We start from the raw sequence: 14,185 nt of genomic DNA, 5'->3' as shown, positions 1-14,185 counted from the left end.
GATTTCAACAACTCCTACAGGAGTTGTTCAACAACTCCAATATCTTTATTCTACCGGATGTGTTTGGTCTGACTTTGCCTATTAGTCAATGCCCTATAGGGCTCAATAGTAATGACATACAGACATTGACACCCTAACCTGACAACATTACACTGCTGGCATCAGGTCTTCCAGAAAAGTAAAAATATCAAGTGTGAAAGCCTCACTGTAGTAGTGTACATTGTCTGAAATGAATACCACTGCAAAATGCTGCCAGGGACTGGAAACTAGTCAGAATGACAAAGCATGTTACAAAATATTATTTTGCTGATTGTGCTTATTAAGTTCTAAACCAAACCGTTTCTTTTGTAGTGAATGAGGAACAGTTTGAGCTTCTCTACAACTTCGTGAACACACATGCTAATAAGTAGCCACATGCTGACCCAAATGCTTTATACTGGTTGCAGGTAGGTGCTGCTAGACTGAGTTTAGTGCTAGTTGTCATGGTAACATCTAGAAAGTGCATTGTTAGGATACATAAACTATATAGCTACAACCTTTATGCAAAATCAACCCATCTGAGCACAAATAAAAATACTTCCATCAAAGGTAATAACTCAGACACAACAGTGCTCTGAAATCCTCATGGTGATTTAAGCTAACTGGTCTGTTTAAGTTTACAAGCCACTACAGGCTGCTAATGCACTAATCAAACTCAGCCGGGATCCATACTTTCCACTATATTTATTCACCCATTTTGCTTTGGTTTGTACCCCGATCTATTTAAGGGAAAAAAAAAAAAAAAACTGTACATGACAGGAAAATTAAGGATGTTGGCAGGCTAAAAGGAACCCTGGTGTGTTTGCTCTGTTACTGTGGTTTGTTAGAATAAGTGTGAATGCTTCCTTTCAAACTCTGAATAAGTGGACCGAGACTACCGGAGCTGGGGGGGGGGGGGTCTGGTCCAGTTCGTTTGAACTATGAACACAGCACGAACCAATGGCATTTAAACAAACCAAACACAGGATGTGATATCACAAGCTGCAGCACTAAATGTGGCGTAACAGAACAGAGTGCGCTGAAAATGTTTTCCATTACAGTTCAGTACAGACACAGAAAACGTACGTTGTCTTCACTTTGCACCGTACCTTTTTTGGAACGTGCAGCGGAGGAATTTCTGGTGCTGTTTTGACTTTCTTGTCCATTTCACAACCTCTTCTTGTGTTTGCATATAGTAAAAATACCCCCAGAAAAGCCCATAGACTAATCAAGCCTACATCATACGTCACCTTTTTAAACTTCCTTTCATTCAACTGTAAATATGTTAGTGTGAGCGCTAAGCAAACCAGGATTGGTATAATTTTCAATGCTGTGTAGCTTTATTCCGAATAGTCCAAAGAAGCTGAGGGAACTCATTTTCTGTTACAGTACCACTGGGTGCTGGAATACAGTAAAAATGTTGGAGTGTGTGAGTGTTGGATAGGAAAACAAGAGTCTGTGTAGCCCATTGTTAACACTTATAACCGTCATAACACTTATAACCTGCATTTTTCCCTCTTAGGAAAGGGAATTGCTCCTTAAATGCTTCACATTGGGTGATGCTTCTCAATGCTTCGCTTCTTCCTTTGGCGAAGATACAACTTGTGAGCTTAACTACAGGTCTTCCATAACTTGTGTCTGTGTTCAGCTTTTTGAAAGGAGGACACTCAGTTTCTTTCATGAATATAACAGGATAACCAAATTTTGATCTGGTCAGTTTGCTTTCTGCTATAAAGTAGGCGGTTTTGAGAAGTAGCTTCAATTCGTCCTCACACTGCATCTGCGCAATTTCAATACCATTTGCCTCACATACTTTACACTTTGCTGAATTTGCCTCACCCTTTCATCTCAAAGCTGCTGTGTGAGAAACGCTATCTGAGTGACTGACAATTTAAAGTTGTTTTGTAACATTGGCTTGTAAAAGAAGCAGCACCGTACATTTTACAAACTGAACATCTCAGTTCACTGATGCCAAGTTTGAGCCATAAACATATTCTAAAACAGGTAGCCTGAAACGTATTTTGGGACTGCTGTTTTACCTTCACGTTACTGTTACCTGTCAGAGGATTAATGTTGTTAACGTTGATATCGCTAGGATTGCTGTTTATGCTAGTCCTTTCTGCAGGTTCCACTTCAGATGTAGATTTACATTTTAGCCCGTGATGCGTGTCTGCATGCATTCAAGTTCATATCACAGAAACCTGTCTATGTTAGCAACAGACACTGCAACAGTAGAGGTTGACAATGGTAGAAGTTGGTCCATCCGGCCAGCCGTCCTGCATTCCACATGGTTGGATGATTATAAGACATGGATGTAAATGTGTGTGTAAATTTCCTGCATAAAGAGAGCTAGATTTGCACAAATCTATTAAATAATATGCAATACCCGCAATCCAACACTGACATTTAGACTCTGGAATTAATAGTGTAAGTGAATAACTCCAGGCTCAGAGATGAAAAACCTTCAGTATTTCTTTTACCTGTATCACACAATTACACATTTAGAGGACACACATGGTCTCACTAGAAAATGGACATCACACCTAAAGCCAGGCAAGCCCAGTGCGTGAATGGCCTCTGACAGAGCACACAGCTTTCAACCCAGCCACCCACAGCGAGACATATTTAAAGAATCGAAGGGCTGAGATTGTGTAAATAGATCTACATATCCCATTTCATGCAGAATCAGTGTGAGGGGGTACTCTTCCTACATCATAACCTAGCACTGTTCAGCCATCGAAAGCAAATAGGCCAAAAGAATTGCTGGACACGGGAGTGTCACTGATGTACCCCATAACCAGACACTTTCAGTAACATACCCCAAAACTACTTCTTGAGGGTCTTAACAGCTCACGCAGGTGGGAAGCCCTTAGCATGCTAAATGTGAGTGAGCCAGTGGTTATTACAATCCAGGATCATTAAGCGCATAATATGCACTGAGCGAGGACCACAATCCCTCAGTAAATACTCGGTCAGTTTTACAGCCCTAAAAATGATCAAATCAGACTTGAAAAAACAAGTCAAGATGTTTAATAAAGTAACAAATTTAAATAAACAAACAGTGCTTAATTTATGTGCGACAGCCAATACAGACAGAGTGACACTAACAGCTGCCTTTTTTCAGGGCCATGTGAATGCAGGATTTGGGCAAGTGGGACACACCTCATTACTGCCCCACTGCCCTGTGGGTAACACACCATGACTGCCCAAGTGCTTCATGGGTTACACACCATGACGGCCCAAGTGCTTGGTGGGTTACACACCATGAATGCCCAAGTACTCAGTTGGTTACACATCATGACTGGGTTTTTGCCCTGACTATGATTACCGAACTGCTCAGTGTGACTGGCCTCTTGTTCAGTTGGTAACACACTGCGACTGCCGAACCACCTAGTAACTCCGAATGCCAAACTGCACGGATGCCCTGGAAATAAAATGGTATTTATGATTTTCATAACCGAGTTATGAAAATTAGCTAAAGGTATTTGATTGATTCTGTCCTCTCAATTGTAATTAAAACAATGCTAAATACTTAAAAGTATCTCTTCAACAGTCCAAGTGTAAACACTGCACATTATTCATAATGAAGTTTACAAAAGTGCAGACATAATGCTACCAGCGATACTATAAATTTCAAATCTATATTGCAACTTGAAAGCACATTGTCAACAGGTTTTACATGAGCAATATAGCATCGATAGTTGACCAACATTTATGGGCACTACTCTGCATGTCTAATGTTAAAGGAACAAAATAATTTTTAATGTCAGGGTTAATACATCAAATAGCCATTTCTCCATATGCAAGCATAAGATGGCTAACAGCACAGGAAAACGAGCTATTGCCCTTCTCTCGTGCTCTTGCTTTCTCTCACTTTCTGTCACTCTCTCAAATTCAAAGTGCTTCACTGGCATTAACTGTAAAGACTTTCGCCAAAGCAATTAACAGAATTAACATTAAAAGGGATAAAGCTGTGGATAAAAAAAAAAAAAAAAAAATATATATATATATATATATATATATATATATATATATATATATATATATATATATATATATATATATATATATATATATATATATATATATATAAAGCTTCATGTAGGAACCAACTGCAGATTTTTCCCATTTCAAACATTTAAAAAATTCAACAGCGTGAAATGTGAAATGTTTTAATACACTGAACCCTCCAAGGAACACTCTCCCACACATGCACTTTAATGCATATATGAGATTACAAACATATACATACATATTAAATATTATAAATACATGGGATTGGTTTAAGATACAGTTTGATTATTTTCTCTAAGAGGGTGGCAGTTATAGACATATTGTGTTGATATTTTAATATAATCAGTAATTTCTTCTAACATATCTTCACTTCTTATATTTTCTTCAAAAGATGGAAGGTTTTTAATAAGTGTAAGAAGTCTTGTGTGAGGTGTGTGTATATTTGGTGCATGAGCAGAGAAAGTGCTGCTCTATCTCCGTTTCTCCTGAGCTGCTCTGACTGCATGTCCGTTCCTCTCTGGGCTTCCAGTGTTTCTGATGATGCCCCTTTTTCACTCTCCAGGTTATGAGTCTGCACATTGTGAAGGTGTGTCTTTCTTTTTAATTATAATCAGATAATCTTCTGAAAATGTATTCTCTGTTCAATAATTTATACCATTATGACTCATTAACTGAAGAAATTTCATTGATCCAATTGTTAATGTATTAATTTTGGTGGGTTTCTATTATTTTGAGCTGTGGTTTGGAGAGGGTGGAGAGAATTGTCTTGTGAAGGTGATGTTTTTTGCTTTGATGAGTCTGAGGGAGTCTGTGGGTGTAGGCAGTTATTCAAATATTCTGTGTGGTGACAGGAGTCTGGGTGTAAACAGGATAATCAACTCTTCTGTTCTTAATTTTAATTACACATTTATTGCCAATATATTTGGATTTGAAATTAAACTTTTCCTCTAATATCGCTTTGAAGGAAACTGGAAGAATAGTCCACTGTGCCATACAATCAAATGCTCTTACTTATTCTCTCCATCTCTCCCCCCCTCTCTCTCCCCATCACTGGCCATCTCTCTCTCCCTCACTCATATCTCACTATGTCAGATAGTGTTATGAACATAAAGGTATATCTGTATGGGTTTTCACAGCCTCCGCCATCAGATGGCCCACACGGCACAGCACTCCAAACCTATTGCCCTCTGAGACACAGTGCCTTGACAAGTGGTTGGTCATTTCTGATTAATCATTTCCAAGTGTTTTCACAGCTGCACATTTTTTACGATGGCTGAACTCTTTTTTCTCTTTGGAACTATATCTTAATGACTAATGACAGGACCGCAGCCATTAAATATTTCCATCTTCGTCAGTCAGGCGCCTCCCACAGACATATGGCATAACTCAGACACCACAGTGGAAGCTCGAGCTGGTGCTTTTATGAGGAGTGAAATTTATGTTCATGATGTACGCCAGGGGTTTCCATCTGCAGGTCGGCTACCCTTCTTAACTCAAAGCATGCCGAGTTCAAAGTTCACTTATAACAACCTCACTTTTCTATTCATAATCAATGTGATAGCAGTCTGTGCCAGACTTTCTAGTGTTCCTCAAAAATACATTGATTTTATTCATACATGTGTCTATGGATTCTAAATTGTTTCTATAAATTTGTACATTTATTTACTATATTTGTAAGTGTTTCAAGCACAATTCACAACATTCACAAATGCTACATATGCATCTTATTTAATAAAGTGATATGCATAAACTGTGTAAAATGTGTGCTTTATTGGTCAAGGCAGACTTTAAAAGGCTTTTGTTTTTGATAAATCAGCATGTTCTGGACCTTTCAGTACAAAAGCTCCTGACTCTTCTGCAGATCCACTGCTATGGTCTACAGTAAATGTTTTGCATATCTGATCAGTCTTTAGTCACATCTATTAAGCTGCCAAATTCACCTGGCAGGTATGTTCCATCTCCTTTTACTTGACAGGCTTATGTCCACCAGGTCACACCATTGTTTTAATCCCTTCATCCATTCTATGCACTTTAGCACTGCACATGCATTCATAAATGTCTGGTCACATTAATAAACGCATTAATGTACAATTATGCAAAATAATCCAACTAGCTCTGGCACGGTGTTCAGACATGTATTGTTAATGAAAGAGCTCAATGGAGAGAAGCGTATAACCATGAAGTGAAACCTGCAGACAGACCAATGTGTATTGTAACACTATTTTGTAGTTATTGCAAGATTGCATTTAATTCACTTTGTTTAGACAAAGCGATTAATAGAGTTCTAACAGTTTGCCAACTTGCGTTGCTAGTTAAAACAGCACCTTTCTTTCTAAAAATTACTCAAGTTGTATGCTGTGATGAGACCTCACACCTCTCCAATCTGACTTAAAGGAGGTCCATTAAAAGCCGCATCAAGCTTCTTTTGTAGAGAGTAGCAGGAACATGCATTAAAATATTTTAACTGTAACGACCATCTTTGCAGTTACTCTATACTCAACACTGTAACTTCCATTTAGAGCCACAGAAGCTGAGGACATGCTCGTCTGCACCCTGCCCACGTGGGCTCACCATTACACGAGAGCCACCATTATACTGGGGTAAACTGGTGTGTGGCCCTACACTCGCACAGACCTAGAGTTTAAATGAACAGAACCTTTTACCCAGAGTTTATAAAACTTTAAATGACTTCCCTAAAGAACTTTCACAGCACTGATGCTATTCAGCACAGACACTTCACTTCTCATCTCATCTGAGAGGCAGCATAATCCAAACACCTGCAGAGCCTTGAATAGCCCAACAAAAGCTCCCCCACCTGCACACACACCTACCTCTTCTGGTTTCCACTGTAAACAATAAAGTGCAAACACAAGCACCCCAGTCCCCTCTCCCAGTAACAAACGGCGATGCTCGTGTGCTCGAACTCACCGGGACACAGGACTGGTGCTGGATGAGCGTCGGCTGCCGTAGGGACTGCCGTCTCTCTCGTAGCTGGAGGATCTCCTGCGGACGTAGGGGCTGTCTGACCTCTGCCTACTTCGCCGTGATGACTCTCGGTATGGGCTTGGGCTGGCCACCCTGCGCCGAGAGGAGTAGCCATCTTCCAGGTCCGCTGGTGAGGAAATGCTGCCTCCTGCTCTTCTTGGGCTGGGAGTATATGTGAGGGCCCTGCGGCGTGGGCTGCCCCGAGATGGGGCCTTGCCCTTGGGGCTAGACTTGTGGGCCCTGGACGCTTTGTGGTGGCTCCTGTCTGAGTGTTCGGCTTTGGCAGAGGACCTGCTACTTTCGCTGCGACCCTCCCGCCTCTGTTTGTCCTTATGGGACTTGGAGGAACGCCCGCTCTCTTTGCTCCGAGACGAGGAGGTGGACGAGGATGCGCTGCTGCCCAGACTCCCGCCAGCCGGCAGAGCAACCGCAGAAGGCAAACTGTCACTTGCGCGTTTGTTCACCAAATCACCCTCGGGTCGCGAGGGCACAGAGGACTGCCCCACAGCCGAGGAGAGTTTGTCCTTGCTCTTTAACTTGCCCTCTCTGCCTCCTCTCTCGCGGTCTTTGCTGGTCTTCTTTTTGCCCAACACGACGCCCCCCTCTCCTGACTCTCTCACTCGATGTGGGTCTTTGGACTTCTTCCGGGAGCGCCTATGTTTATGAGTCCGAATTTCTTTGCCTCCCCCCGCCCCTCCCCCGTCTCCTTTAACATAATCGGACGTCTCTAGGCGTTCGGTGTCTCTTCGATCAGTCGATTTTGCGGGTGCTGGCGGATCGAAAAAAGTATCCGAATCGGAGCTTATATCGTCATACTCCACCAGTGGTTTGATGGCACCAACTGTCGGAGTGGCTACGGTGCTTGGCACAGAGACAACGGGGGGCTCCGCCGTCGCGTCCCTGCCATATTTCGGTGGCTTGTGTCGCTTGTGTTTCGGCGATGAAGTCGACGATGCTGTCGATTTAGGTTGATACCTGACATCCTTGCTCGCATGAGAAAGGCCCAAGCTGCTGTTTCCAGTAGCTGCTTGTTGATACTGAGATTCCGACTTCCTTTTGGTCCCATGGTGACGGTCTGATCCAGGCATACCTTACGCCAGCGACGGTCCCTCTCCCAGACGCGGATCTCTGCGGTCAGGATAAAACATTAAACATCAGAAACCGGGGGAAAACGCTTTCAAACATCGGGTAAAAGTATTAAAATAGTGTAAAAGTCACCACAAACACGGCGGCGCTCACGTTTGCTCACGGTTTATCCAGAATTCATCCCCGGCCAACTTGAGCAGCATGCGTTTTTCTTTTGGAATTAAAAAAAAGCCTTGAATCGATGAAACTGACAGAGATCTATTTATTGGTAATCTGCTGTATATCGTTCAAGAGTGTGATTCTTGCAGCTCGCAAAACCCCCCAAAAACATTCAGGACACTGCGTACTTTCTCCTCGTCTGTTTGGCTAGCTATGCTAAGAAGCTAGCTAGCTAGCTCTCAAAAACAAAAAGAAAGAATGAAGTCTCCTTTTTAGTTAGCTATCCTTGTCCGGAACCGGGCTTTAGATAGGTGCTTGGCTCCTTGAACAAGCGGTCTTTAAGACTAGAAACAAATAAAGTCCATCATAAATGGACATTGTTTCACAAACTGAAAATCAAAACTTAAGCCGGTTGGTTCTGTTTACATGTTCGCTTTAATATGCTCTATAATCTCTTTGCTGATATATATTTGTCGGAAATAATTATATATTCGTGTACAGAATTTATTCCAGTTTATTTTTAGCAGCTCTGAGAGGAAACCAGGCCAGTATTTAGGGCGATGTTCGTGGATTTAAGAACGTCCACCGCCCTTGCTTTAGGAGTCCATAGTGGCCATTGTAGCTGGTACTGCGCGCGTCTGCTCGCGTCCGCTGGATTTTGTCATCCCGCAGAAAGGCCGAGACCATAGAGATGCGCCACCTAGACCGGACTTGACGCAGTGTTTCATTTACATAACGCTATTCATTTTCACACGAACTCAGTACGTAATTGTGAATAAACAGCGAGCGATATTTAATCACATCATTATACACCAAAAACGTGCTGTTTACTACTCTATATTTGCCATTCTCTTTTAAACCGTCGTATCTAGTCAATCGATTTCTATGGCAGAAAGGCCGTCAGTCTGTAGGGTTACGAGATGACAGCCAATCCGTAGACATCATATCCCTCCCCCTTCACGTGGCGCTTGGTTGCATTCGGTCCTTTCATTTATATCTTTACAAGTTTTTTTTCTTTTTATTGATTTTGGCTTTAGCTTTGCGGTCTAGCGTCATATTTCACTCTTACGTGAACGCATAATAAATTACTAAAAGTTTGCTTTCGTGTGGCATTAGGCCTGTAACTACCACTCAGATATTCCGGCACAATGCACACACAGAAACCAAGTGTCGTGGTGGTTCAGCCTACGAAAATAGGTTCCGCAAGAAAGCGACGGAGCCAAACCTGTTTATATCTGGCCAAACGAGGAGTAATAACTTCAGTGTTGCCATGTTGGACGACGTACTTCGCCCCCAATTTGAGGAAATTTAATGTCTACGAAAGTGGAGCAGTACACATAATCGATCGATTAAGAATAAAGAAACTTGAAAATAGATGTTTATCCATTAACACCAGTATGTTTAAAGCAGTTTAAAGAGCAATGTCACCTCCAAACTAAATAAATGAATACAATTTGCTCTCTATTTATTGCAGTTTGTTCTTTATAGCTAGCGTATCAATTAAAAATGCACTGCTGTATATGCGTGACAGGTAAGTTAAAGTGAAAAACAATGTAACTCAAAAGAAATCGTAGTAGCTTCTTGTCGGAACATTAAAGTTCTTATAATGGACGAAAGGTGACAAATAAATACATACATAATGCCATACAAAAATGAATACATAAACACGCAATATAAGAATAAAAACTAAATAAAGAAATATAGAAATAAGAAGGAAATACACACACACACACACACACACACACACACACACACACACACACACACACACACACACAAACAAACATACATACATACATAGTAGCTTTTTATAATAAAGTAAAAAATTAATGTGTGATAAAATTATAAATAAATGTGCCGTAAAATATACCCATGAGCAGAAATACCAAAATATAAAAACAAATCAGCATTTGATTTATTTTTTGCTTTAAATTATTTCTAATTTATTTATTGACGGATTTCTACCTCCAGTCAATGTTAATGAGGTGGGCGACGCTATTACTGGCTCTTGGTAGAGGGTGGAGCATGGAGCAGCACGGCGGACCAGACGCACTAGGCTGACGAAATTTGAATGAACAGCAAACCCAGGTTTATAATGAGCCTTTTTTTCAAGTTCTATGGGATACTGCGGATTATCGTGACGTCGGGTCCATATCTATTTCTCTGATCAGTTCTCCCAAGTCTAGAATCAGCCCTAAATAAGATATGGTCGTCGTCTAAGTACCCACTGTCAAAAGTCCATTTTATGACAGAAGCGGTGTGGCAAGCGCGACAGTCTTAGCTAAAATTGCTATTTCACAACGAGCGCGACTCACCGCTGTAATCTATGACACAATTAGTAATATTTAAATATTTGATTGAAACGGTCATTGCATTTTTCCCCGCATGGTTTAATCTAAAACAGATTCTGTTTTGGGGGAATTTTGCCAAATTGTAAATACTGATGTACCGTAAAATTAAGAATTCTAGTACTTTCTCAATATTTAATGCTGCTGAACAATATAAATTAGACTAGTTAATCTCTTTTTTGATTATGGTCTTATAGTGCATGATATAACAAGAATATACTACTTAATTTTGTACCATTTTTGGATAGAAGGTGCTAGTTGCTAGTTTGCAAATGGTAATAGTAAGTTATTTTGCTCTTTTACGCGTGTCGCACACAAGGGTATTTCTCGCCACGAGGCGGGGCACAGCAAGCATCGCGGATACAGCGACTGGTGTAAAATGGACTTAATGTTCATCTATCAAACGTAACTGCATAAAAACTCTACTCAGAGAACTCTACTCAGAAGTTGCAAACTAGATATACATAAGCTACTGTTAGAATGTCTTCTTTCTGTATTCTAAGTCGGCAAGGTTATTCACATATAAGGCAAGAATAATCGAAAGTACTGCTTTCTCAGCGATTACCCATTTGCACTGGTTTAGTCTATTTCATTACCATATTGCAGAAAAAAATAGAAATAAACAAATATATAAAATAAATACATTTTAAAAATAGAACTACATTAATGTATAAGTACATTTAATAATTTACTCTATTAAGTTACACAATCATTTATTTATTTTTGCTTTAACATTGCAAATTAACTAATGAATTCATTTAGATTAATGTGTTTATTTATTGGTTGATTTGTCATGGTTCATCCTCCATACGGTCTTACTCAGGCCAAGTGACTTACATTATCTGTGTAACTTAACGCGTGTTCCGTGCAAATTGGACCCATGATCCTGGTTTTTCTAGCACCTTGCTCTACCTGCTCTACCTGGTGAGCTACAGGAGCAAAGAGAAGGAAAATGTTAGATCCTGAAACAGAAGCTTGTTGTGTCATTCTTGACATATCAATTCATACTAAATCAGTTATTACAAAAAGAATGTAAGAACTAATCACACACACACACACACACACACACACACACACACACACACACAAAGAAGGACATTTATTAAGATATAAAAAAAGATGAGCTGATTCATGGTCGTGATCCCTGAACAAATAGGTCAAGGATTCAAGTTCTGCAACTGCTGTATGGATGAAGAATGTTGAATGGTGTCTGATGATTTATTTCAATAATATGAGACAGAAAATGTTCATAAGGGGTAGAACAGAACGATATAAAAGAATACACCAGAAAGCTCACAGTGGCATTTCCTTGGCATGTTATTGGAATAGAGTGTAAACAAGCTACTGTCTGAGAGATGATACTGTGATTGTCTTGTTTAAATGTAACACAGGATCAGTCCTTTATTAATTACATTCAATAGATGTTCCGTGTCCTGTATTGAGTACAAACTGAGAACACTTGACTGAATATGCATATGATTGAGAGAACGTATATACAATTGAGTGAATGTGTATATGATTGAGTGACTGTATACACCATTGAGTGAATGTGTATACGATTGTCCATTGCCACAGACTACTAGCATTCTTTTATCTTAGTCTATGTCAGTGTAATGTAACTGATCACAGGAAAATTCCAGTTCCATAGATACCAACATGTAAACAGATGTCTCCAGTCTATTGTTAACAATGCATGTTTGAAATCATGTTCTTTCAACAAAGTTTTTTCTTTTAGTTTTTTTTTTTTATACTAAAGTTTGTAAAACGTTTAGGAAAAACATTTTGCAGTAATTGAGGTTTTTGGCTAGGTATTTTAAAAGTAAGTATAAAATGACTAATGTGGTGACTTATGTAGTACAAACATAAACAGAATTGATTGGAAAAAAAACAAAACAATAAAGTAAGTCTAAGTGCATATTTTAATCCCATGACTTTTTTCTACTGTACTGCACAGGTCTAGAATCTTGGTGTTATTTTGGACTCAACAATGTCATTGGATCGCCATATTAAAAACATAACAAAGAGAGCCTACTCTTATCTCAAGAGCATTGCCAGGTGGTGTCCTTCTCTCCCCTACTCGGATGTGAGACTAGACTATTCTATTGCAGCTGGAATATGTCCAGAGGTCACTGGCTAGGTCACTTACACACTCCAGACTTTGGGAATATATAACATCTATGCTTAAATGTCTGCACTGCCTCCCTGATTAATTCCATATAAAATAGAAAATATTTTGGTTTTTAAGTCTCTACATGATCTGGCACCTCATGACCCCTCTGCTCTCGTTTGTAAGCTCTCAGCCTTACGCACCCTTTGGTCCTTTGGCACACATCTAACCTCTTTCACTCCCTCCAGGTTACACACTTTTGGTGACAGGGGCTTTAGTGTTGCAGGCTCAAAACCCTGGAAGTCTACTCCATTACATTGTTGTGCTTGCATGTCCCAGTCTTCTTTTAAAAAAACAGATGAAAACCTACTTTTACCACATCACCTTCTCATACACATAGTCCTCAGTAGTACTATATGTTTTACACCTTTTTCATTTTTATCTAGTGGTGTTTTTACTGTTTATGTTGTTGGTAAATCTGATGTTGGTAAATCTGATGTTCTGATTCTATGTACTATGTCCTTGGGTACCTTGAAAGGTACTTACATATAGCCTAAATTTTGTTTATTATTATGTACTGCTCAACATTTACCACACCTATATTTAATTGTCTCAGCCCAGTTATCTATTGTCTAGTGTGTCTGGTATGCTACTTGCGTGATTTGCTGTGATTTCTTTGAAAGGATGAGGATAGCCCTGTGGGGTTTTTGTGATGGAGTGTTTGTACTTCTTAATAAAGTCAATTAAAAAATGGATAGGTCTTTGGTGTTTTTTTGTTTTTTGTAAAAATCAGTGAATATTGTATTCTGTATGTTTAGCTAGATCTGCAACACATTTATGTTGTGGAAAACTATGTATTAGATGATGGAATTTATTTAATTGTAATTACCTTCATCACCCAATAATGTCACAAAAACACCTACACAAAGAAAGTAAAAACAGTCACCAATCACTGAAGCAGACGCTATCAAACTTACAGGCCACTTTGTTAGCAAAATGATAAACAATGCAAAACATCCTTTCTAATGGAATCCAATGGGCTGAGTAAAGACAGACAAACAAAACCCCTTAAATGAAACAATACTTAATCATGCATACAGTGCTTTCAAGCTTTACTAGCTAGACAAGTTGTCTTTGGTTCTCTCTCCAACCTTGGTACTTGAAAATGTACCTCCGCACTGCAACAAGAATAACTGCAAACGTTCCGCTACTGGTTTGGATAAAGTTAAGACAAAAAAAAATTCAAAACACTACAGTACAATATAATGCAATATATAGTGCTGAACATCGACAGCCTATTCAATTGTGTAGGAAAAAAAAGCTTCTCAGAGCTTAGCTGATGCTTGTTATGTCTCCTTTATACATGTTGATAGACTGGTTCCGTATTTGTAAACAAGTCCGCCCATCTCAGTTCAATTGACCGTTTTGTTCTTCAGAGATAGGCAATCATATTGTATAAAATAATCTT

The 14,185-nt window shown here is 39.6% G+C and overlaps 1 protein-coding gene across 3 annotated transcripts in view; it reads right to left on the bottom strand.

Moving 5' to 3' along the window:
- cdk12 (cyclin-dependent kinase 12) overlaps window positions 1-9,711 on the bottom strand; it is a 29,786-nt gene extending 20,075 nt beyond the window's left edge. For 2 of the 3 annotated variants that reach the window (XM_035528885.1, XM_035528887.1), the window contains exon 1: window positions 6,961-9,711. In XM_035528885.1, coding sequence (XP_035384778.1) covers window positions 6,961-8,105 — 1,145 coding nt within the window. In that variant the 5' untranslated portion in view covers window positions 8,106-9,711. The remainder of the gene's footprint in view (window positions 1-6,960) is intronic. The other variant, XM_035528886.1, reaches the window with a different exon arrangement.
- Between the last annotated feature and the right edge of the window lie 4,474 nt (window positions 9,712-14,185).

This window comes from Electrophorus electricus, chromosome 8 (assembly GCF_013358815.1).
Source record: "Electrophorus electricus isolate fEleEle1 chromosome 8, fEleEle1.pri, whole genome shotgun sequence".
NCBI classification, from domain to species: domain Eukaryota; kingdom Metazoa; phylum Chordata; class Actinopteri; order Gymnotiformes; family Gymnotidae; genus Electrophorus; species Electrophorus electricus.
This window is presented reverse-complemented; position numbering and strand designations above follow the sequence as displayed.